The sequence below is a fragment of the Psittacula echo genome, assembly GCF_963264785.1.
Source record: "Psittacula echo genome assembly, chromosome: 6".
Lineage (NCBI taxonomy): Eukaryota > Metazoa > Chordata > Aves > Psittaciformes > Psittacidae > Psittacula > Psittacula echo.
Window position 1 is genome coordinate 46,910,133 of NC_137743.1, and position 23,973 is coordinate 46,934,105.

General features: G+C 42.1%; 3 protein-coding genes across 6 annotated transcripts in view; all 3 read right to left on the minus strand.

Annotated features, from left to right (window-relative positions):
* SUPV3L1 (Suv3 like RNA helicase) overlaps positions 1-7,427 on the minus strand; it is a gene marked incomplete at its 5' end in the record, with an annotated part of 29,729 nt that extends 22,302 nt beyond the window's left edge. For 2 of the 4 annotated variants that reach the window (XR_013957249.1, XM_080621923.1), the window contains one exon: positions 7,304-7,427. Coding sequence is in view for 1 of the 4 variants with exons in the window: in XM_080621925.1 (XP_080478051.1) it covers positions 5,350-5,596 (247 nt within the window). Of the gene's footprint in view, positions 1-3,587; positions 3,695-5,349; positions 5,597-7,303 lie in introns of those variants that run through there. The other 2 variants (XM_080621924.1, XM_080621925.1) reach the window with 2 other exon arrangements.
* Positions 5,895-17,725, minus strand: VPS26A (VPS26 retromer complex component A; the record flags this gene model as incomplete). The annotated part of the gene is given in 10 exon segments (XM_080621926.1): positions 5,895-7,575; positions 8,465-8,607; positions 9,152-9,220; positions 10,297-10,403; positions 10,873-11,037; positions 11,442-11,598; positions 12,512-12,584; positions 14,302-14,451; positions 17,647-17,661; positions 17,663-17,725. Coding segments are annotated over 10 exon segments (1,056 nt in total). The 3' UTR covers positions 5,895-7,461.
* Positions 17,726-18,623: 898 nt separating this feature from the next.
* Positions 18,624-22,243, minus strand: SRGN (serglycin). Its single transcript, XM_080621312.1, has 3 exons — positions 21,024-22,243; positions 19,125-19,272; positions 18,624-18,940 (listed from the first exon to the last, which is right to left on the minus strand). The coding sequence occupies exons 1-3, from the start codon at positions 21,112-21,114 to the stop codon at positions 18,727-18,729; spliced, it is 453 nt and encodes a 150-aa protein (XP_080477438.1). The 5' UTR covers positions 21,115-22,243; the 3' UTR covers positions 18,624-18,726.
* Between the last annotated feature and the right edge of the window lie 1,730 nt (positions 22,244-23,973).

Sequence of the window (23,973 nt, forward strand, 5' to 3'; positions counted from 1 at the left end):
GCTTTGTTTGTATAAATGTCTTATTATAAAGTTATTAATAAACCTTTTCCCTCCCCTAAAAGGCACCTTCAGACTTGCAACAAAACTGTTTTTACTAATGTACGTTCTTGAATTTAGCTCATTAAATCGCAATGTTAGTTAACTCACAAAGGTAAAAATGTGTCCCCTCTCCATCTATAGCAGATCAGAAATTTACAAAAATCTAGCAAATATCATAAGCACCTTTTCATAAACTTATGTTATTCTTAAAATTCAAGTCTATAAACCCTATATTATAAAATGCTATGACTGATACGTAATGTAGCACACCCCTGGTTTGTCAATACAAGTCACTGAACGCAACACTGCTAAGCTCTGCTCTCTGCAGCTAACTCGTAACTCTGAAATCTCTGCTATGACATTGAAAGCTTCCCATGAGATGAAACGTAAATTATTGAAAGATTGCTTCACTTTCTAAAAAACTATACTCTAGAACAGAGGTAGCCTACTTTGCATAATAAAAATCATCAGGTGACAAGAATATGGCAGTTAAACTGCAAGCAAAACCAGAAGCATGAGAGGCATGGCTATATCCCATACCCCATACATGGTTATGGTAGTCTATTAATGGATTAACATCCAGTCTGAAATGTTCACAAAGGTTACAAGACTGTCAGCAGGCTTACGTTTACTACAAGACATCTATACTCTCATCAGAAAATGTTTTAGGGCCTAGAAATCAAAGACAGATTGGAAAACACTGCACTTAAAGCACAGAGATAATTTTCTTCAGAGCTTCCATAAGAAGTTATAACACTTAACAGATCAGCCACACAGATAAATTCACAACCTACTGGCCTTACAAGATGAAAAGGTCAATGCTAGAACATTTGTTACTATGCAAGGCAACATGACATTGGGACCATGGCAGCCCACAACATCCAAGGTCATGATCCTTCCTAAGCACAAATACTTCTCTTAACAATAAAGTATATCAAAATGAAACAAAGCTGGCATTGCAGCCCAATGAGGCATGCCCACATTAGCTTAATCTAACTGCATGTAGTACTATTTCTACAGCAACAGCTATCAGACCTTTGTCCTGCCCCTACCACTTACCTTTTGTACCATTCACTTGTTTTAAAATTTCCCTTACTTTACCATTTCCTCATTCTAGAACAGTATTCTAGCTCTTAGTCCTCAATTACTTTGACTTCTCAGCAGCATTTATTAAGGTTCTGTGTAAAAAGATGGCCTAACTCTGCAATTAAGTTCAGAAATTATGCAGTTAGCCTCTAAAGCATCAGATTTGTTTAGCTATTTCAGCCCTATTTGCAGGAAGATTCTTCAGTCATTTTCCTGCATCTGAGATGACAACAGTCCATTTCTGTATGCTACCACTGAGGCAGCTGAACTGCTGTATTTTAAAACCCCTTTAGAACTATTAGACTTCTACTGTCCTGTCCAAGTGACCTTGTGCATCTAAATAACCCACTTGTTTGGGCACCTCCTGTTTCTGATGCATGAATTGCTGACAATACCTCACCCTTCCTAGCTTACATTCCTCACCAGTAAGCACAGTCCACTGGTCCGACAATCAGAGCCATAGAACTGACATTCAATATGACAACATTTGGGCCCCAAATCAACAACTGCATCAAGGATTCTGTGAAGCTACATCAGAAAGTGTTGATCTTTCACACAGTAAATTTTTGTTTATATTTATTTCAAAACGGATAATGGATCATCTCCATACCATAAGGCCCACAGTCAAATCAGACCTAATCTGAGTTGCCCACTGACTTGGCAACATTCAGGCTTGGTACTGCAGATCATGAAGTCAGGTTATCAATCCTTCTCTCTCTCTGTACTGATAGCAGATCACCTACCTTTATAACATCCATATCTTCTCTCATTGCTCTTTACATCCCTTTCTTCCGAGACTACACGCATAAGCAGACCTCTTGTTCCCTTTCACCCTCTTAAGTTTAGTATCACAGTTTCTTTTTTTTTTTCTTCCTTGGTTGCCCAAGGAAGTTGTGAATCCTAGAATCATAGAACAGTTAGGGTTGGAAAGGACCCTAAGATCATCTAGCTCCAACCCCCCTGCCATGGGCAGGGACACCTCACACTAAACCATGCCACCCAAGGCCTCATCCAACCTGGCCTTGAACACCGCCAAGGATGGAGCATTCACAACCTCCTTGGGCAACCTATTCCAGTGCCCCATCACCCTTACAGTAAAGAACTTCCTCCTTATATCCAATCTAAACTTCCCTTGTTTAAGTTTGAACCCATTACCCTTGTCCTATCACTACAGTCCCTAATGAATAGTCCCTCCCCAGCATCCTTGTAGGCCCCCTTCAGATACTGGAATGCTGCTATGAGGTCTCCACGCAGCCTTCTCTTCTCCAGGCTGAACAGCCCAAACTTCCTCAGCCTATCTTCATACAGGAGGTGCTCCACTCCCCTGCTCATCCTCATGGCCCTCCTCTGGACTTGTTCCAACAGTTCCATGTCCTTTTTATGTTGAGGACATCAGAACTGTACACAATACTCCAAGTTAGGTCTCACAAGAGCAGAGTAGAATGCTCCATCCCTGGTGGTTCAAGGCCAGATTGGACAGAGTCTTGGGTGACATGGTTTAGCGTGTGGTGTTCCTGCCCATGGCACAGGGGTTGGAACTGGATGATCTTAAGGTCCTTTCCAACCCTAACTCTTCTATGATTCTATGGTTCTACATAACTGCTCCTTGGATATTTTGGTATAATGTGCTCTTGTCTTACCTAGTCACACAACAACTGGCTTATTCAATAAGGCAACCATACAAGAGGTTTAGCAAACACATACTTAGATCTGAAATCATTCCATCATACAGCACTTTCATATTTTTCTATTGTTTCCCATCACACTGTGCATTTGGGCCTTTCAGAATGAAGACATCACCATCACACAAATCTATCAGAAACATTACTAATGTAAAAGCAATGGAAGGCTACAGAAAGATATATTCTGCCACAATTCCTGAAAAAAAAAACCTCAAAAGCAAAGCTCCTTCTAACTGTAACATACTTGATACACCAAAACTGAAAGTATATATCATCATCCATAAGGACCCACTTCCTATGAAGCCACAAAAAACAGGTGCAGCCGTGAAAGAATTTCACTAAAGGCCATTAACCAGCAGGTTTGTTATAAAGGCTTTCCAAGCTTCTAAAAAGGCTTCTATTATACTGACAGTGTTTGACTAGCATGAAAACTACGAGCACTGTCTCACTTCAGGAAGTACAAGCTAACAAGATAATTCACACTTGAATTATGCGCACTGCAAGTAACAAAGTTTCTTCACAAGCTGTAATCAGAAAGCCTGAAAATATAATACTTTCTTTATTGAATCTAGTTCAGTATTTGACAGCAAACTCTAACAGAGCATCTTCATTCGAACTATAAAAAAACAAACTCAGACGCATAATACCACGTGTGTTCAGAATCCAAGAGGGAGAAGCAGAGTAAGACTATTTCACAAAAAAAGAATGGACAATATTTGTTAAAGATCTCAGTTTCCCCTTTAACATTATTGATGGGTTTCAAAATACAAAATTACTGACAGCAGCAGAGAGCACTACAGGCCAACAAGCCAGACAAGCACCATGCTGGTCACCTGGCTGGTCTCACATGAAAGAACTTCAGACTGTTCGAAGTAGTTAATTTTTACCTGTGGGAACATAAATAATTTTAGTCAATCTGTTCTCTCTCAGCAAGTTAGCAGAGACCAAACAGAGTCTATACTTACTTTCCCAGGGCATTTTGGTTGTACCTTTGAAGAAATCCAACACAGTCTGAGACAATAGGTAAGGTACAAGTAAGATGCCACCATTTATACTTACTGGCACCCAAGGAATGCATAACTAATATAAGTCAACACTCAAAGACAAGTTTGAAAACAACACAGATTTTTTGCATAATAGCTGTTCAAGAATTTTCCTCATAGCTGGGTTTTTCAGCTGTTAAGGCCATGTATTCTTTTCTTGAGAGCTCTGAACAAATTAAGATCATTTTCCCATGCTTCCTATATATAAATAATATGTTCTCCTAATTAAGTGCTCTGATAGCACATGAAGAATAAAGTTCACATTTACACCCTCAGTTTGGAACCAGCAAACATCAAAAGGATCAAGAGCTTGTTTTTTATGTAGGAAATCTTTAAAGATAGTGTGCTAGCACAGCTAGATAAAATAAGACCTCGCAGAAAACTGAGCATGGATGAAGAATGCTCAGGATGAATGGTTTATAACTAAAAAAAAAAAAAAAAAAAAAAAGGAAAAAGACAAAGCTGGAAAAGCAGTTACAACTCAGTGGTTCTTGAGGTATAATCACATGCAAAGACAACAAAGAACAGAAGTGTACAGTATCTAAAGATCAACCACAGAATTTCTTGTTTCCACTTAAACGTCAAAAAACGTGTCAAGTGAAATGACACGACACATACCTAGCAGACAGATAAAAGAGAAACATAAAGCATTGAAAAAGACATTACTTTACTTCAAGACTGAAGTTCAAACTCCTGTTCTGCTTCTGACACAGCAGCTCTTGTAAACACAGAGGGCACTGAAGTGAATAGTTCTTGACACAGCTTTTCTAATTGATACACAGAAACCTACACTTAACACACACTTGTTCATACTATAAGATGTGCAAACGCAAGAATACACAAACAGACCTGCACTATTCTAACTGGAAGTTAAACTTAAGTTTTTAACGCTGATGGCCAGCACTAGAAATATTGGATGCTTTGCCCAATTTTGATCTAGGCACATTCACAAAGATTGCACTTCTGTCTGCTACATCAGTATGTGAGAAAACTATGAAACAACTGACTAAACGTTTGAGAAAACCCTGACTTCTAAGTTCAGATACAGTTCCAGTTTTCGAATGTCACAAGATTTCAGTTTAGCAGTGGCACCTACCCCCACGCCAAGTACCTTTATTCTGACTGCGCTGAAATAAGGAGTGGAAGATCTAGGCCAACGGGTTTCCCCCCACAGGGCACACCTAATGAGCCTTGGTAAAAACCTCGCTATCGGCCGTACTACCTCACCTGGCATCTTTCATCCCACTTTCATCTTCGCGGGCACGGGCAGCTACACCACTCAGAGGAGTCAGAAGGCAAGACCTCTCGAAATAAAACCCCAGGAAACAACCCGAACGGGGCTGCAGGCGGGAGGGGAGCGGTAAGACGACGCCCGGCAGGGCCCGCCAGTTCCTCTCAGCCCTCATTAGGACCCAGCCCCGCAGGCGGGTGAAAGGGGCAGCACACCCCGGAGGGACGAGGCCTGCGTCGCCGCCTCACAGCTGCCTCTCCACACTCACCCTTGTCGAGGGGCCGCGTGAGCTCGGCGCCCACGTCCTCCTCGGCCCCGTCACCGACAAGCTTCAACGGCACGGGCACGAAGAGAGAGGTGTCGGGAGCCCGGGAGCTGCCGTCCCCGCCGACTGAGGAGGAAAAGGAGGACGCGGCGGCGGCAGGTCGCAGCCGGGCGGCGGCAGCCCCGCCATGGCGGAGCACGAGTCCCGCGCGCGCGGGGAACCGCAGCAGCGCCCACGCGCACCGCCTCATCGGCAGCGAAGGGCAGCGGTGGCGTCGCGGTGCTCTCACGTCACCAAACTGCGACCAACGTAGAGCCCGCCGCGACGTAGCGCACGCGCAACACGACCCTACCAGCGGGGCTTGCACAATGGGAACCGGCCGCTACGAAGCCCTAAAGGGCACCTCCATCCCGCTGCCGTCTAACGCGGGCGTTAAAGGGGATGCTGAAGTAACACGCACTGAGGCTGCAAAGGGCAGAGCCAATCAACAAAGACGACCCAGATGTTAGTGAGAATACAGCTGTTTTAATAATTCAAATAGCAGCTCAGTATGTTTCCCGGTTGTTATACATGTTTGCACAATCTGAGGCTTGTTAAATACAATCAAGTTTTCAAAATCTCTTGGAATCATTTCCAGATTACAACATGCAAGTGGCCACGAAAATATTTGGCTTTTACTTTATTCTTTAACTTTCTGAACAGGCACTTACATGAGGGAGTTGAATTTGCTCTCAAAGATATCGGCATTAGAAGTATACCAGCATAAAGTAGAGCATCGTTGTCTGCTTTATCAAAGTGCCACAGTAATAAAACAGTTCTTACAGAAATGTAATTCGATTATTTACTTACTCATAAAGTAAGGTTACCAATGACACTTGCACCAGAGTTGAGAAGCCTTGGTTTAAAGACCAAGTGAACTACAAGCACAAGTAGCCTTCAACACAGCAGGCCCAAGTCATGTGTCTGATAACAGACGGCATGCTCAGTTATGAACAGATGAAAGCTATTTTTAAGCTATTTCTTCAAACACTAAATGCATATGAGATGATTAAGAGAAACAATCTGCTGTGCCAGACAAGCTAACAGTTTTAAGGCTTGCCTGGCTTCAAAATACCTTTCCAGAAGACTACAAAGGAGCTTGTGTGCTCTTATAACAGGTCCAGATGGACTAGGAGGAAGATGTCTTTTGAGGACATTTCATCTCTCCTGTCAGGACAGTGAGGAGACAGACTCTAAAAACAGTGGAAGCATGAAGCCAGGAGGAATCACAGTGTCACCTATTTGCAAAATAATCTGTCACCAGCATTTATTTCATCAATAAGAGATAATTACCTTCAAATATTTCACCCAACAATATCTCTACAATGGCTGGTTACCAGGCAACGAGCACCCAAAAGTCAGGAGTGACTCACATGAAAGGCTTAGAGAAGTATGGCAGAGAGAGAATTGGGGGAAAGACAGCAAAGATGCTTCCTAACATTCTTCGCTACTGACAGATTCAAAGCTTCACAGAAACCTTGGTAAGGTGTCTGAAGACTCCACAGTTATAGTGCATATACATGCAGTTTCAGTTAAACCCTGTCTGACACAGTAATAAGTCTTAGGACAAGTAAGTGTCTTAGGACACAATCTCACTGTAAACCTCCATTTTTAAGTGTGATTTAGTCAACTGCATCTTACTGTAGTTTCAAAACAAAACAAATGGAAATAAGCAACATTGGAAAGAAACATGCAATAAACAACATGAGAAAAGGGAAATGCTTTAGTCTACACTGTATAGGTGATCAGCAAAAATCAAATATGCCAGCCTACCATGCACGGAGATAATCAGATTTCAGATTATGCATATCCAAGTGCATGTAACATTATCAAATAAAAGTAAATGTGCAGTATAAAATATAGCTTAAGAAAGTTCCAGTGTTTGAGAAAGCACTTTATTTTAAATGTATATACATACTTGAATGTTTAACTGAAGAATGCTTTAGTAGTATGGTAAATGCAGCACTGCAAGATGAAGGAAGAGAGTTGTAATGGGAATTCTGGCCTTCTTTTCCCACAGGCTGCTGCCACCTTTAACCTGCTGATGCATCACAAAGTTTTTCACCTTATACAAGTTCACATTTCAGGTTGCTCAGCAGATGTTTGTGATTCTGGAGATTCAAATCGCTGGTGAAAGTTTGTTCGTTGTTTCCTCAGCTTCTCAGGAGCTTTTCTCCATAAAATTATTTCCTATTTGAGGAAACAAACACTTTTGAAACCACCAATTACCATTAAGTCAGCAGCATCAAATATTTTAAGTTCCTGATAGACAAAGACTTTTTGGGGAAAAAAATATAAAACAAAACAAACAAAACACAAAACACCACAGACCACAAAAACTGCATCCCCATTAGTTACAGAACAGTGCAGTACATATGGAAAGTAACAGAAAGATGACACAAGTAAATCTACATATTTTGTTACTGCCTGAACACTTATCTTTATTAATCTTGAGTAGTCACCTCTTTCTTCCTTAACAACCCTACTCTCAATTTTGAAAGGATTATAGTTTTTCTTCCTCTTTTTCTCAAAATCCAAAGCCCATCATGGGCACTGTATGCTTGACACAGTTAAGTTCTGTTCAACATGTTTAATTATACTGCCTTGACTACTCTTTAACAGGAAGATTCTGACCTAATCCACATAGCTTCATTCCAGTGCTATTCCTTTCATGACCTCAACTTTTGTTATGTTTTTCAGTCAGAAGTCTTATCCCTTACTATAATTTTGCAATTTTGAACCTGGGATAATGCTGGGAGGAGAAATCTACCTGCAGTAGTTTAAGCAAGCAAGCAAACAAATGCAACTCGAGCTTATTTTACCCACAAAGTGTTTTCCCTGGATATCCACAATGCAAGGTTGTTCTATGGCACTGAACATTTTATACTTGCTACATGAGTATCAATCATTCCCCTTGACTACTTTTTGCAAGCTAATATTTTCTGTACAGCTTTCAGTACACTCACCAGCAGAAATGGTTATGCCATACATGAAGCACAGGTGGCTTTTGACATGCTGAACATTCAAAGCAGCATGTACAACAACAGATAATTCTGCAACAAGATTCCTCAGACCGTACCTGCTGTTTGAAGTACCGTCTGTCTTCTTCATCCACAAGCACTAAATTTAAGAAGTACCTCACTGAAAATTTTTTGTTGACATCCCTCATTGTTGGAGTTGGGTCATAGCCTGCTAAGAACAGTCTTATGGGAATCGATTCACCTTGGGAAAAAAAAAAAAGCTCCAATTAGTTCCTTAAAACTGGACATCACTCATACAGTTTCAGAAGACATGCAAAATAAAGGCAGTTTCCCTAGCATTGTCTGTGCACCTTCCTTGACTAAAGAATAAAAAAAGGAAACCCACCAAAGAACATCACAAATGTAACACAGCACAGAGGCAAGTGTGGAATCAAAAGTGATAACACTTTCTCAGCAGAAGCACGGTAACCAGGCAAGACAACAGGATCAGTATCTTGAACTCTTTAGAGCTGGTCTACACCACGGAATCAGGTTTGAACCAAAGTGATAAAAAAATTAGTCCTAGAATTTCCAGTAGTAAATAAGGGTAAGAATTACTAGGATCCCAAGTGAAATACCCTAATAAAAAATGTCTGCTTTGAAAAGGAAAATCCACTATCATTTCAGCAACCTGGTTGTATGGTTTCTCCAAGAAAAATCTATACAAGTAATCTCTTACCCTCCAGATGTTTTTAAATACAATTTTAACTCAAAATGCTCACTTTAAAACCAGCACAGTTACTTACCTTTAACTGGTGCACCATCCATTATTTCATACTTTGCAATGGTTTCAGTCTCTGTTGTGGTACTGGGTCCTGGTAAAACAAGTTTTCACTGTGAGAACACATGCTTCAGTTTTAAACATTTACAAAGCTTTATCACAGTAACTTCTACTCTGCAGCACTTAATTTACACAACACTACATTTTTTGACTTGGTCTTACATACAAGTTACACACAGCTAAAAATAGCAAAACCCTCTCCCAGGCAAAGCATCTATTTCTTACTCTCTCCTCCCCACACTAAAAAAGAGGCAGTATTTAGCACTTCAAAAGAACTCTGCGTATGCAGGCATTAAATAAGGGACAAGCATGTGGGATAAGACTTGTGAAACCACTCTGCTTGGTGACCAGTCCTAGCGACCAATACTGCTAAGCCATGATCAGACTAGGAACCTGAAGGGTTATCACCTAGCAAAAGAGCCACCTTTCCCCAGAGACTAGGATGAAGAAACCAGAGCACCTAATTTAGCCACAAAAGCCAACAACATAGGAGCGCTTTCTACCATTCCTCTAGCTCTATGGAAGCTTTCCCATTCTCCACACAAACAGCTCACTGGGACCCCAGCCACTGAGGAATGAAGTCATGAGCCACAGTTTCTTGCTGCCTTCCTAGTTCCAGGGTGTACAAGCCTGATCTGCAATATTTAAGCTGTTGCTGCTTCAAAGCCTCTTGATATTTCCATCATATCAGTCTCAGACCAACTGAAAATGGCACTTTTCTAGACCATGAGAGATTCATGCTAATCTTTACCAAGCCCGCTTTACAAGCTAATCTCTGCAGAGGGCAAGGAGTTTTCAAGATTCATTTCATACCTTCTCCCTTGTTAATTATCTATCAAGACTAATAAAGATGCTTCATATTTATGCCCAAGTTCCATTTACAACTGTTCATATTTGTGAAATTAGCCCAACAGTCACAATCCCAGGACAATGCTACAGACTAAGTTGACTACTAAGTACGATTACCAAAGCACAAAATTCAAATGGTAGTCAAACAGCAGTGAGAAAGAAGGACATGGAGCATTAGTTTAGCCAGAGCTGCAACTATTTTCTCCATAAGGCTCAACAGACATACAAGTTGCCATTTCTTTTAGACTTTGTTTCTCTTACCAATTCCAGTAATCTCCTTTTTGATCAGCTGCAACTCCATGTGCTGAATTTTTATTCTCACTAAGAGGAAATAAATTTTTCCAACAATCACATCCTTTAAATGATACCTTTAAAAGAACAGAATTGGGGTTTTAATTAAAGAATAAACACATTTTTTACACCTTCCTGAATACAAGTTATACAGGCAGTTGCCTTATCTGCTTGTTAACTACTTAGAGCTTACTTCCCCACCCAGCAAAGCATCTCAGCCAGACCAGTGAAATTAGCACCTTTGCATCATTGCAAATTAGTAAAGGAAGTACTGTAATTATACTGAAAAAGTATAAATGCAGAAATCAAGTCTTAAATATTTGCTAGTGACTTTCCTATTAGCACTGGAGGCAGAACAGACAAGTATTTCTCAAAGATCGCTGTGTAATTAGTATCCAGTAACCAAACAGCTCAACACAATAATTGAAAATGTTGCTTTACATTTTAAGTATCCAGATGCCACGACTGTTCATCAAGTATTATGTACTCCACACTTTTATCCCTGAGATATTTATTGCAATTTATTTTGTTCTAAGTGACACTTACTTTGACTTATTATATTCAAACTCTATATGAAGACAGTCTTCAATGCCTACTTCCATTTTAATGGAGTTGTTCACATCTGGGTATGTAGCAAGCTGGTGAACAATCAGATCATATTCTTTCACCAAGTCTGACAGCCGTCTCACTATTGTCACTTTCAGAAAATACCTAGGAAGAAAGCCACCAAGTTTGCCATAATTATTCAGAATTGCATAAGCAAAAGCCCTTTGAAGTACAGGTTGTCTTTGAAAAACAAAGAGTACATTCTTAAGACTAAGCAGAGAAGAGTAAGACACCAAAATACAAAACACTTCTAAGTAGAAACATGGGGACCATCTTCACTTGATTGAACTGAAAGAATTTTATCTATACGAACAACACTGAGCAATTCCAAAAAAGTAGAAATGGCTACATTGTAACAACCTTAACTCCAATCAAGGCACACTAGTTACTGGCTGTTACATATCTGATTTGAAATCCAAAAGGAGGAAGAGGGGGAGAGGGCAGTATAATTGCTAAAGTACAAATTTTCTGCAGGAAAGGAGAGGGGAGAAAGCTTAACAGTCACAAACCTCAGTCTGACATTGGCACCAATGTAAGATTCGTATGGCTTTTCAACCTGCATGAATTCAAAGTCATAGCTTCTGCTTTGGGTCAGCTCTCCAGGTAAGGCCAGTTCTTTCACTAAGTTTACAAATTCGTGGGTATTGCTTTTGTCATTGAAGAGTTCTACAGTTGAGGAAGTTAAAGGAAAACATGTTACAGTGTTTATTTTTAGCTGTCTCTATTTTGGCAGGACCAGGTAGGAGAGGACAACAGAATCAATTAATTTAAGTTACATGTATGTGACCAAATGTTCTATCCGATTTTTCTAAGTTATCTTCAGTTTCAGCAGCCCACAGTAAGCATTGCTAAAGAACTAACTGCAACAAACAGAACACATACTTTAAGCTTCACTAGCATGGCATTTTTTTAAACAACAGTTTAGCTAGCTTTAATAAGTACCTCTTGTAACTCTCTGTAATTAGCGTTGCCTGATTTTGGCTTCAGCATTTATTGCTGAAGGCACAAAACCTAAGCAACATCAAGACTGGATCATACAGGACAGGCCAGCAATCCCAGCTGGTCTCCCACAGGTTAACACCACTTATCAAATGATTTATTATTACTACTAGCCTACAATCAAATGGCTTATTACGACCATTGGTCTAAGACAGCCACTTGGAAACAAGTTCTTAAAATATAAGCATAGACAGAGCAGTTTCACAGCAACAGCACCTCCTGTCTCCAGAGCAGTGACATTGTAATTCATCCTAGATCTATGTCATCCAATTCTCAACAAGATAGAAAGTTAGAAAAAATTTACATTAGTCTCAGGTGGTTCTTAATCAAACTTTTAACCAGTTTGACAGACAAAATGCTCACTATCTCCGTTCTTTCTCACATGTACGTATCTTCCCTCCCAATGACTTTGAGTAACACAAATCAGTACATCACTTGTATTAAAATAAGAGTATATAATCTTCCTTTGGCACTTTATCAACAAATCTGACAAAGTTGCAATGTTAGAGCCAAACTGCTGACAGCGCAAAGTTCCATAAACCACACACACTTAATATCCTTTTTTATAGCTTAAACTCACCAATTTGTCCTACAAATTCAATTCTAATTCCTTGATGCTCTAGTCTCTTCCCATGCTTAAGGGAAACGTTCACCTAGCAAGGGAAAAAACAATTAAAACAAACCACCAGTTACATTGTTTTCCAACACTTTAATACATGATCCCAGTAAGAAGACAAACATTACTACATTCCTATGAAAACTGAGACCTCTTGTCAACAGCAATACCTGAGCTTGAAGGCAACCAAATCAAACAGCTGGTTATGAAATTAAGCATTATGAAGGCACCATTAAAGCAGTTAAGAAAAACCTAATTATCCACAAACCTGAATTTATAATGAAGCTTGAAACCCTTGAGTCCCAAAATTAATAATCCCAGCTAGACCTTAAGCAGAATTCTCATTAAGCCAGTGTGACCCTTTTGGAATCTTTGAAGGCAGAAAGCTTCAAGCCATCTTCTGACAGTCATATTTGGAAGTCCAGAAAAGAACTGCCATAAGATGCATTCCTTGCAAGTCAAGTGAACCTAAGTCCCTTCCTCAGCAGCCAGCCACATAGTGGTGTTAGAGAAGTCAATGAAAAATAACAGATAATGAAACCTACTATCAAGACCTTCATTTGTGAATTTGATTCCCAAAACCACACCTAACCAAACAAGAAAAAATTCCATACCATTACTTTCTATGGAAACTTAAATATTACGCATAAATAATGTTCTCTTACAAGGTAGTGATGACTAGAGAAATTCCTGTACCTTAAAATCCAGTATATTGTTGATATCAGAGTAGGCAGTAAACTACTTGAAAAACTTATTTTTGTGGTAAAAAGAAGGAAAGAGGTAGAAGGAAGCTGTCCAATAAATTACTAGTCTTCCAGACCTCCTCATTCCACTGTGCTTCTGTTAGCCAGAAGGCTAACACCTTGCATCATCAGGCACCTCTCAGGCATTGCTAATGAAAGGGAGAAGTGCTCAGGCCAATAAACAGAAAAAAAACCTAAGTTTTCTCAGTTTCCTGAGTTTTGAGGCCCATCTTGTGACAGTTTCACATCCCTGAAATGATCTTTCTAGAAAACCATGATCTTCGCATGGAAAGATATCTTAAGAGCAAAAAGATGCTCAGTGACAACAAGTCAGTCAAGATCAAAGTAGTTATTTGGAAGTCAATCTCAGTACTCAATATCTGGATCAAGTTTTTTTGAGGAAAAGTAAATCATAACAGAATCATTCAGAGAGCAAGAATGGCTCCAGTAAAACCAGAGCGATGGCAAGAAGTCATTGTCCCTCTTCACACACACACACCCCCAACAAGTCTTGTTGATGCAGCAGCCAGCTCAACTGCATGCATTACTGGTCTTACACAACTCCATAAACCACTCCAGGGCATGAAACACAAGGTTTAGCTCCAGGGTATGCAAACCAAGTTGGCTTTGCCCACCAAAAAACTACTGTTACATGGCTGGGTTGTGGATTTTGGAGTTCAAGGGGAAGCAGAAGCAGGAGATTCCAGATTCCAGTCTGGAACAGTTTTGTTGTCAGAAGCAATGATAGGATTGTACATGGTTGCACAAAAAGCTTATTCACAAATGAAAGTTGACCTGAAACAAAAAACTAGTAAAACATTCCGTTTACCAGTTGCCTGAATGACTATAGGTAAAAAAAACCCAAAAACAAACCCACATATAGGAAAAGTGTTTCCTGTCTGAATAACAACACAAGCTAAAATTGCAGCTCTAGCTTATATCAGTTTTTCATTTACCTTCTTATATGCCAGAGTCAGTACAGTATTAAAATTCACTTTAAAAAAGATTTACCTTTCCCGTAACAGATTCTCCATCATAGAAGAGAAAATGCTTTTCTACTTTACCATCTTCTGTTTTGATTTCTGCTGTTTTTCGTGTTTCAGCATCATTGAGAATAACATCCATCTCACCAACAGAACTGAACAAGCCTCCAAGAAAATTCTGGAATAACAAAGAATTAGAAAAAATTACTACACAGTGGACACACCATTTAAAATGTGGTATTTACTTGCAGCTGTACATTACACATTGGGAAAAAAACATTTGTGCTCCCATGAAGTTACAAAGCCATTATGTGTTAAAGACCAAAGAAATAGCAATGACAAAAAGACAGTTGTTCACCTCACAAATAACTGAAATGAGGTCAGTAACAAGCAGCAACAGCTCTTACAAAATACAGCATTTATTAAAAAGTACACAGCGTAATTATCATTATTACTCCTACAGTAAAATACTAACAAATACTTAAAACATTACTGTTGTAAACACAGCTTCAGTTTCTGATGACACTGCAAAGTTTACTTTGCTTTTTACTTTTACTTTGACAGTTCACTGGTTTCACTTTAAAAAAATAATTTTTAAACCACACTTCAAAAAAGAACAAAACCAAACCACAAACAACAAACTTCTAGCAAATACATTCCATCTGGTTTGAGATTTGAGATATTATCAAACAAACAAACAAAAACTTACTACTTTATACCCACTATAACTTACTGCAGAAATAGCAGTAACAAGGATGGTCAGAAGCAAGGCAAGTAAGAGCAAAGCAGGGTGAAAAGAAACAACAACAGGGGATATAATACAAGACCTAAAGCATCCCCCTGGTTGGTGAAGGGAAACAGGGATTTTTATTTGATGTCTCTTGCTACGCCTCTTAAACAATAAGGTGAGCACTAACAGGTTCAAGAGGCAGCTGTTCTTCATGCAGTCTACCTTAGTTACTCTGCCATCAGATACAGTGGATGTTACAAGTTTACCTGTAATACTGCTCCAGGCATCAATCCATTATGAGCATCAAGTGTTTGTCCTCACCTTACAACAGCATTCCCTAGCCCCGAACTTTTGACCAGACCAAACATCAGAAACTACAAGAGATCATCCTTTGACCTTGCACAAACATTTCTTACAAGAAGCTGCAAAACATGTTAGTGGCTCTACAGGAAACTCAATAAGGTAAGGACAAAAGTCAACATTTTCTCCTAAGAATTAAACACTAATCTGCTTTGATGTACTGTAGCAGACAACACTAATTCAGTACAATTTTGACAGGAGTTGGAGAAAGTACACTATGTTCTCAACAACAGCTTTTACTTCAACTACATGAATTTGGTATATATGAAACAGTCATTCTCATTTCATCAATTTAATACCAAAAACTGAGTAAAAACACATTTCAACACATTGTGTTGATCCTGAAGTTTGAAATATAGCATTAATAGCAAAAAGTCTAGAAGAACAGTTTGATCTGAATGATACTCCTTAGCAGTGTCAAGACTGAGTGACTTTTTGCTCACCCCTACAAGACAAGCAAAGACGTGGTGCAAGCTTGAGCTATAAAACACTGATTCACACAAGATTAAACTGACTTCCTATTTGTTCAGATAGTAAGCAGCCCTAGTTCAATCCACAAAGATGTATAGAACTATAACTCAAACCCAGTTATAGCTACTTCACATTCTCAGAGGAAAGAAGCAGATGACCAACAAGGTGGTCAAATATAACACCAAACTGTCTTCCAAGTCCCTACCAAGCACATATTTGCATTAACTGCTGAAACAAAATTTTTTCCTTTTTTTTGATTTTTGGCTCCTGGGTAAGGGAGAAAGAAGAAAGTTTCAGTAAGAACTGTTACAAGTTCCTGTTGAACATGCCCTTATCTTTTCCTTAGAAACTGTACTCAATTTTCCAGATTAGCCTTATACTCCCTGCAACTAAACATGGAAGAAAATTACCTTTACATAAACATCATACAAGATACTCTCACAGTACCTTCCAAATTATGACGCTGTACCATCATTTAAAAGTCAGCCAGATCTAACATAGGTAACATAGGACTTCTCAAGACACTGTGCATGAATATTTCAACTGTACCCCTTCGAGATTAGCCATGATCTTATCTAGAGAGGACAACAACATATGGAATAAAGAAGTCAACAGCTGGTATCTCCTCCAATTGCTATCCAAGATACTGCTGCAAGGAAACTATGCCAGACAATATTTTAAGAAGCCATCATATGGCTTATGTTACAGCTTAAGAAAATAAGGAGAACTAAGGTTTTCAGAAGCTGGCCAAGTGCTAGGCTATGTTCTTGATTTCATGCAAAAGACAGATGCTGAAAATTTTGCTTCATCAGGGTCAAAAATCAATTTGCTTTCAGTTCTTAAGTGTTACAGCTGTACTAAAGGACGTGAAGGACTCCCAGCAGCTGATCAACAGGGCAGAAATCCCAGCCTGAGCTTCACATACAGACCTAAAAAGTTTTTGCATGTCCAACAGATAAAGACACATGTTAAAGAATCCACATGTTTCAGAACTAAATCTAGCTTATTCTTTAATGTGGTTTTTTTCAACCTATACGTCACAGCACATCAAGCACTTTGCCTAGGCCAAGCCTAGTAAGCACAAAGTGGCCCCTATTTCACCAGCCCTGAAGGATCACTACCAACTGCTGTCATTTTAATTGCTGCCTTAAGGGGCTGCTGAAAGATTTACTGATGTTTTCAGGACTATCACATGCACTCTCTCCAAAGCCTCCCCGACAACAGCAGTGTAGGAAAAATGGAAGCCGAGTTCCACTGCTAAACCCCGTCCTGGTGAAGACATGTGCGGACGGAAAAGCTGAGAAACATCCCAAGCCTTAGTCCATAAATTATATTAAAAACACCCAAACCTTTGCTTTTCGCCTGCCGTTTTGTCAGCTCTCCCCCGAGCCTGCCCCGCACAGCGGCGGCTCGCGCGGGGAGGCCGCCGCCGCCACCTCCACGGGGCGGCCGCACCCGGGCCGGGCGGAGCTCGGGGCGAGGCGGGCAGCGGGGAGCAGTACGGCCGCATGACGCAGGCCGAAGAAGGGGCGGCCAGACCGGCGGCGGGGGGAAGGGTGTCACCCGACCAGAGGTGAGGGAGAGAGGAGCGGCGGCACCAGAGAGCAAACTGGGCCCGGCGGGTCGGCTCTCCTCACGCACAACCCGGAGCCACAGGTGGGGAGGTGGGGAGGGAGGGATGGAGGGAGAAAGAAGGAGGCACCGCCCGGCCAAACCCCGCCATCGCCTGAGGCGGCGGTCGCGAGCGCGGCGCCGGTTGGAGAGTAGCGTCCCGCGTAACGTCGCGGCGACAGCCGCCCCTCCCGCACTCACCATGGTGCGTTCCCCTCCGCGGCCGACTACCCGCCCCGCGCGCCACCAGCACCAGCCACCCCGCCCGCGCCCCTGTCATGTGACCTTACAGCCCAGCCACGCCACGCCTCCCCCCCGCCGCACGTGACCGCCTCCCTCCACCATTCCCGCCGCCGCTGCCGCCCGCTCCAACACAGCCGAAGGGCCGGCCCGCGGGCGTGACAGGGTGCAGGGGGTGGCAGCGCATGCGCGGCGCGCGGGATGGCGCTGCCTAGCGGCCGGGAGGTGGCAGCGCGGGAGGGATGTCTCGGGAAATAACGGGTGAAATCAGAACCACAGAATGAACCAGGCTGGAAAAGACCTTTAAAATCCTCAAGTCAAACCATTACCTCAGCACTGCCAAGTACACCACTAAACCATGTCACCAAGGGCCACATGGTTTTTGAGCACTTCCCAGGGACGGTGATTCCACCACTGCCCTGGACAGCCTGTTCCAATGGTTGACCACCCTCTGTGAAGAAATTGTTCCAAATATCCAGTCTAAACCTCCCCTGGCACAGCTTGAGGTCGTTATCTCTTGTCCTGTTTCTTGTTACTTGGGAGCGAGACCCACCCCCACCTCACTGCAACCTCCTTTCAGGTAGTTGTAGAAATAAGGACCTCCTGAGCTTTCTCTTCTCCAGACTGAACAACCGCGGTTCCCTCGGATACTCCTTATCATGGTCCCAAAACATTTTCACAAGATTTTGTGCTTTTCAGGGTGCGAGGCAGCCAGTTGGAAGTATTTTATGTGATTAGTGCAGGTGGCTCTCACCACACAGAGGTTTTTAAGTTATTATCCCTGGAACACAATAACATCCACACGGATCAGGCAGAGCCTCAGAACCTGTTCTCTACTGCTGGGGATGGCTGTCCTGCCCACAAAAAGCAAAGAGCAAGTTCAGGCTGAACAAAGAAGGTTTTTTAGTGAGTGAAAGCAATGAAGATTTTAAGGCAAAGTGTTTATTGAAGTTGGTTTAAAACTGCTTTTCACGGCCATCGCATTGGGTCAGGCACTGGGGAAGGGGTGTGGGAGGCACAAGAAGGCCATTATCTCCAGCCCTACAGGAGCAAATCCTCCTCCGTTAGCTTTCGCTTCAGCTCACTGCCTCGCGGGCCTGCTAGGAAGACAGGCAGCTTCACCTCAGAGAAGCTGTTGCCATCACCGAGCCCTGACCCAGAGGCTGGCTCTGCTTCCAGCATGGTGTCGGACCCAGAGCCGGACTCCTCGTCTGACAGAGGGAATATATCACCCAGCTCCTGGTATCGCTTCATCCTGAAATGCAGAGCGGCAGCAAGTTTATTCCAAATTAATTGTTTTGTTTATTAGCCCTTAAATGTGCACACAGAAGCCTCACATTCCCATGGGTGAGCCAACCTGTGACAGGACTGTTGAGACAGGAATACCGGACATTTTTGGATGCTAGAGTTAACAACAAACATTTGACAAATGAACTTACAGGGACAGGTCTGCCATGGGAGGAAGGATCCTGTTGGCTCCACCAGTCGGCACGTAAAACCAGGGCCCCTTCTCTTCAATGCAGTTAGCGGACCAGGCATCAGGTCGGCACCTCACTCTCTTGTACCTTGCCTTCTGCACTGGAGCACCTGATTGAATCAGCTGTGTGTTATTCACCAGGACCAGGACATTATTCACCAGGACTATTAACTTTATGAGTACCTAATAAAGCTTAAAGGAGTGGAAGAAAGCAATTTGTGAGGCCCTGATTGCTCAACCACCAAAAAAGAAATTAACCCTGAAGACATTCTAAATGGCTACTGACATCCTAAGTGACATCTTTGCTCTCGGAAATATCAGGTGCTTCTCACACACGGTCACGGGAAGTCCACACGAATTAGGAATAAAAACCTGATGGGAAACCCCTGCTTCATGCCATCATCACAGCAGGGCTTATTTGCAGTTGGGGCATGGCATGGCATATCCATGGAGGACTTGTGGGCTCAGCCACCTGCAGTTCTCCCCAAAGCTGGTGGAGATATCTCAGAATCCCCTGGGGACAAGCCACCCCAGTGGTGAGCTGCCTCTTGCACCCTCACTTTCTGTTTCTCTCCAGCAAGGGTGACAAACAACTCTGCTTTGGCTTTGAGTGACTCAGCTCAGCTCCCTGAAGTTGAGCAGGATGAGTTTTGATAGGGAGGTTGAAAATTCAAGGTGTGCCAAGAGCTGCCTTGAGAGACGGTTCAGGTGTCTCCTATATATGACTCAGTGATGTAAACCTACGGTTGCAGCTCTGGTGGTCCCCAGATACCTGACTGGGGCTGTCACTAAAAAGTGGTTTTCAAAAAATACCAAAAGGAGAAAATAACGATTGCATAGTAAAGATAAAGACAACGGCATTTCATCCTTCCTCTCTGTCTTATGTAATTAATGTGTTCTGAGGCCTCCTGACACATTCTCCCCATGTTCGCACTTCAAACTATATTTTTCTCCACTTCTTGGGAATATCTTTCTGTAATTACACTTTTCTACTGCCCTATATATTACTGAAATGTACTAGATGACTTTCAGCTACCTCCTACGCTCTTCTGTAAGAGAAAAATGATCTCATGGGTATCATTTCCTGCTTCTTTTACAGCACAGGCCTTTGTAATACTTATTTTCTTCTCATATTATTAAGAAGGTTTTTAATAACAACAGTGGTGACAAAATAAACAACTGCAGCTGAATAATTTGTAAATAAACAACATACAAAAACCAGGCCATAATCCCTCAACCTCTGAGTGGTAGATACTAATTAAAGCCTATCACTATCACAGCCTTGATCTGGGGATAAATGATACTGTACATGCTTGGAAAACACTTCTCTCTCACAAGAAATAAATCCACAGGATGCATATCATCATGAATCAACATTTCCTTTTAGTTGTATTAGTGCTGTGTGTTGCAATATTGTACTGAATAAACGTTTAATTTCCTCATACTTAGAACCAGTTTCCTGTCATCACAAAAAAGTAGACCATAGTAGTTATGACATGGGAGCTGTTACATATTTCGTCTGCAACTACATAACTGAATAACAGTAGTAACTGAACCACTATGTTGTTTCAAAAAAACCAACAAACCAACAAAAAATTGAAATACATGGATTGAAAATATATGCACATGCAGCAATGTATTTTGTAAAGTCTTTTTCTCATAGGGAAAGGGGCACAGAAACGTGCCACTTGCAAAAAGCACCTTTTCTTACCATTCCCCCTCCAGAAAATGAAATGTTAGCAAAACAGGTTTTTCGAGTAGAAAGAAGAAGGTAAGTTTGAAAAATTCAGAGACTCCCTACTTGGCCTACACTGCATAGCCCAGAAAGAGGATTACCGAGAGAACAACCACCCTGTTTTACCTTGTGCTGTGTATCCCACAAGGAGGATTAAACAAATAGCCAGGAAAATCCTCCCATTACATCTGATGAGGAGCTGCATTTTGGCTGGCATCCCTCTGGTCGCCACCAGCCTTCACCACGGCTTCACACTTCAGAAATATGATGGGGAGAGGAGATCAACTTTTAGAAAAGGTTTCCAAAACCTCAAACCCAACCCAAAACCTGCGTCACCACTTCCTGATTGACAGGAGTGAGACAAGTACAGAAAAGCCCACAACACTCTGGCCTCCTGGCCTTCACCATGCACGGAAAAAATCCCCAATACCTTCATCTCCAGTTTTGCCCGAGAGGAAAAGCAAACCTGGCACCAGCCAGGCCAATTGAAGGTGTGCACTGCCGGCAGCTTGTGCTCTAGGTCTGCATCCCACCCAGTGCCTGCCTGTTGCTCAGAGGGCTCCAGGGCATTTGCTGTTTCTTCTGGAGAGAAAAAGCAGCAGCGCTTCATCTCACCCCAATTTTCAGTCAGTTGCATTTTTGCATTGGCACTGGCCATGATTTTCCTTGCTTCAAGCCCATGTCAGTCCACCAGAAAGGTTAGGAAATGGCTGCTTGCAGTTGGTGCAAGTTTCACTGACTGGAAAATAATCTTCTTTCCAGAAAAGTAAACTATTTCTGGAATCTCATGGCAGGTTTGAGGTTTTTTTAAAGCAGAATCTTAGATATTCATAGCAGAAGTGAAAAATGTATTCATTTAGAGAATAAATGCTGGTAGAAATACGTCGGCTCCTTTCTGAAAGGACACAGCAGATTTGCTCAACCAGATCATTCCTGTGTGGTGCAAGCACATCAGGAAGCATGACAGACTGTTTGGACAACATGTGGCTCTGTAAGAGGCCTGTCTGGAAAACTGTGAAAGCCCTTATATAGATAGATAGATGGAAACTGCCTTTCAGCTAGCTCATACCTTTTGCTTGTCTTCTAGTTGCAATTAAACCAGACTTACGTGCACTTCAGAATAAACTAAAAACAACAAGCTGATTTAAGCAGTGAGGGTTTTTCTTAGTCATACTATTAGCTGCTGGATTAACTTGTGCACCGATACGTGGGCCTAACGTGCTGCTGGCACCTTCAAGTGATGCTGCAGCTGATAGTGTAAGTTGTCTGTGGTACATCTATTTTTACACAGTGGAAAGTCCACAGAGGCCCCCAGTGGGGATCTGAGCTGAGTGGTTACTTTTCCCAGGGCACAGCACTCTACCAAAACCCCACGAGAGGTGGAGGAGACCACTCCAGTGGCTCTGCTCCTCAGGCTGAGATTTACTACCAGATTCGGGGATCAAGCTGCATGAGATTTATTATAAACTTCTGTACATGGGGTATTTTCTGGCACAGGTAAAATAGAGGACTCAAAGCAAGCAAGGACAGGAGGACTCACATACTGCTGTTATTCCTAGCAGCCAAATTTTTGCTTTGCATTTTTAGCATCAACTCATTTTTCTTTCTTTTTCTTTTAAGGCGGTGCTCAGCATAAATAGGAAGCCAGTAAACGTGTGTGGAGGTGATCAGCCTCCACCTGCTGAAGGCTGTGGAAACCGTCCCTGCAATAACACCTCTCATTTTCTGCTGGTCACAGGCACATGCCAACCACTTCCACACCTCTCCAGCATGTGCAAACAGCTGGGGAAAGCACCCCTCCACCAGCTATTTCTGCCCTTCCCACCTTCCCAGAGCTTCTTCCGCCCCAGCACTGGAAGCTTCATGGGATGTGGCCAAAACAGTACCCACCAATGGACATGTTTGTTGGAGGCCATGGATCCTGCAGGAGTGGGGGTAGCTGCTGGGGGTAGGTAGGAGCTGCAAAAGCCCCATATCTGAAGGAGGATCTCGCAGAGCCAAGTTATCTGTCTCGTACCATCAGCCAATGGGGGAACTTGTAGCACTGGCAGTTTTGCCACACAGTTTTGTTATTTTCTTGTGTCAGCATCACGCCTGAGGAAATGAGATTGCTTTACAATTGGTACCCATGGGAAGGCCAAAGCAAAATTTCCACTCTCTTGTCTCACATACACCTGCATAATGGGGGCCCCAAGCCTGCAGGGAGTGTCAGCCTGTGCCCATCTTCTCTTGCCTTGCTGCACTCCACTGGTGCCAGCATGCTGCTGCACTTGGCAAGCAAAGAAATTTTCACCTTCCTATGAACGTGAAAATGATACTGTAGACCTGGATCTGAAGCAGTCTGCAATGAACAAGTCTTAAGAGTGAAGCACGCCCTTTGTGGAGTGCCATGGGATACCCAAGGAAAACTGTGCAATTATTTATGTCTCTGTAAAACACTCAGGACATAAAATGCAAGTAATCAGCACAAATGAAACAACTTCACCTTGAGCTAGAGGCCACAAACTGCTATAAGTTAACACACTTTTTCTTTTTTTAAACAGAGAACAGCACACAAGCTATGCTATATTGGAGCACTAACCTTGAAATGTGCCATTGCATGACTTTCAGAGTTTAAGAGAAAGAGGTTTTTTAAAATCAAATATTTTAAATCCACAGAGGAGAGGACAGTCACCATACCTAGGTCAGCTACCTCAAATCTACCTCCTGTAAACTGCGAGAAAGACTCATAGGATAGTACCCCTCTTGCATAGATCCTGTGTATATAGACGGGAGGATTAAATGCCCCAACAGAATGAGTCTATAAAAAGAAGAAAGTAAATGAGGAGCAGGTATTTGAGAACGCTGCTCACTCCTGAAGCATTTCTTACAACTACTGCACTGAAGTGCTGCCATTATTTTCAATTACATGCAAAGCAGATTAAGAGCTTTGCATTTTTCTAAGGCATTTCTAAGGCATTTGGGGAGTGTGGGGCAGGCAGAGGGGGGAGGCAGCTTCAGCACCATGCACTCAGCCCCTTGACCAGACACCCAGACTCTTTCTTATGTGCCTGAAAAATCTGGGAGTAGCCCTTAA

Bases quoted from the DNA above. Each gene is read 5' to 3' on its own strand.
- SRGN (XM_080621312.1), bottom strand. From the start codon at position 21,114: ATGCCAGCCAAAATGCAGCTCCTCATCAGATGTAATGGGAGGATTTTC. The intron at 19,273-21,023 runs GTAAAACAGGGT...TGATTCAATCAG, and splicing joins TGTGGGATACACAGCACAAG to GTGCTCCAGTGCAGAAGGCA. The intron at 18,941-19,124 runs GTAAGTTCATTT...TCTGCATTTCAG, and splicing joins CCCATGGCAGACCTGTCCCT to GATGAAGCGATACCAGGAGC.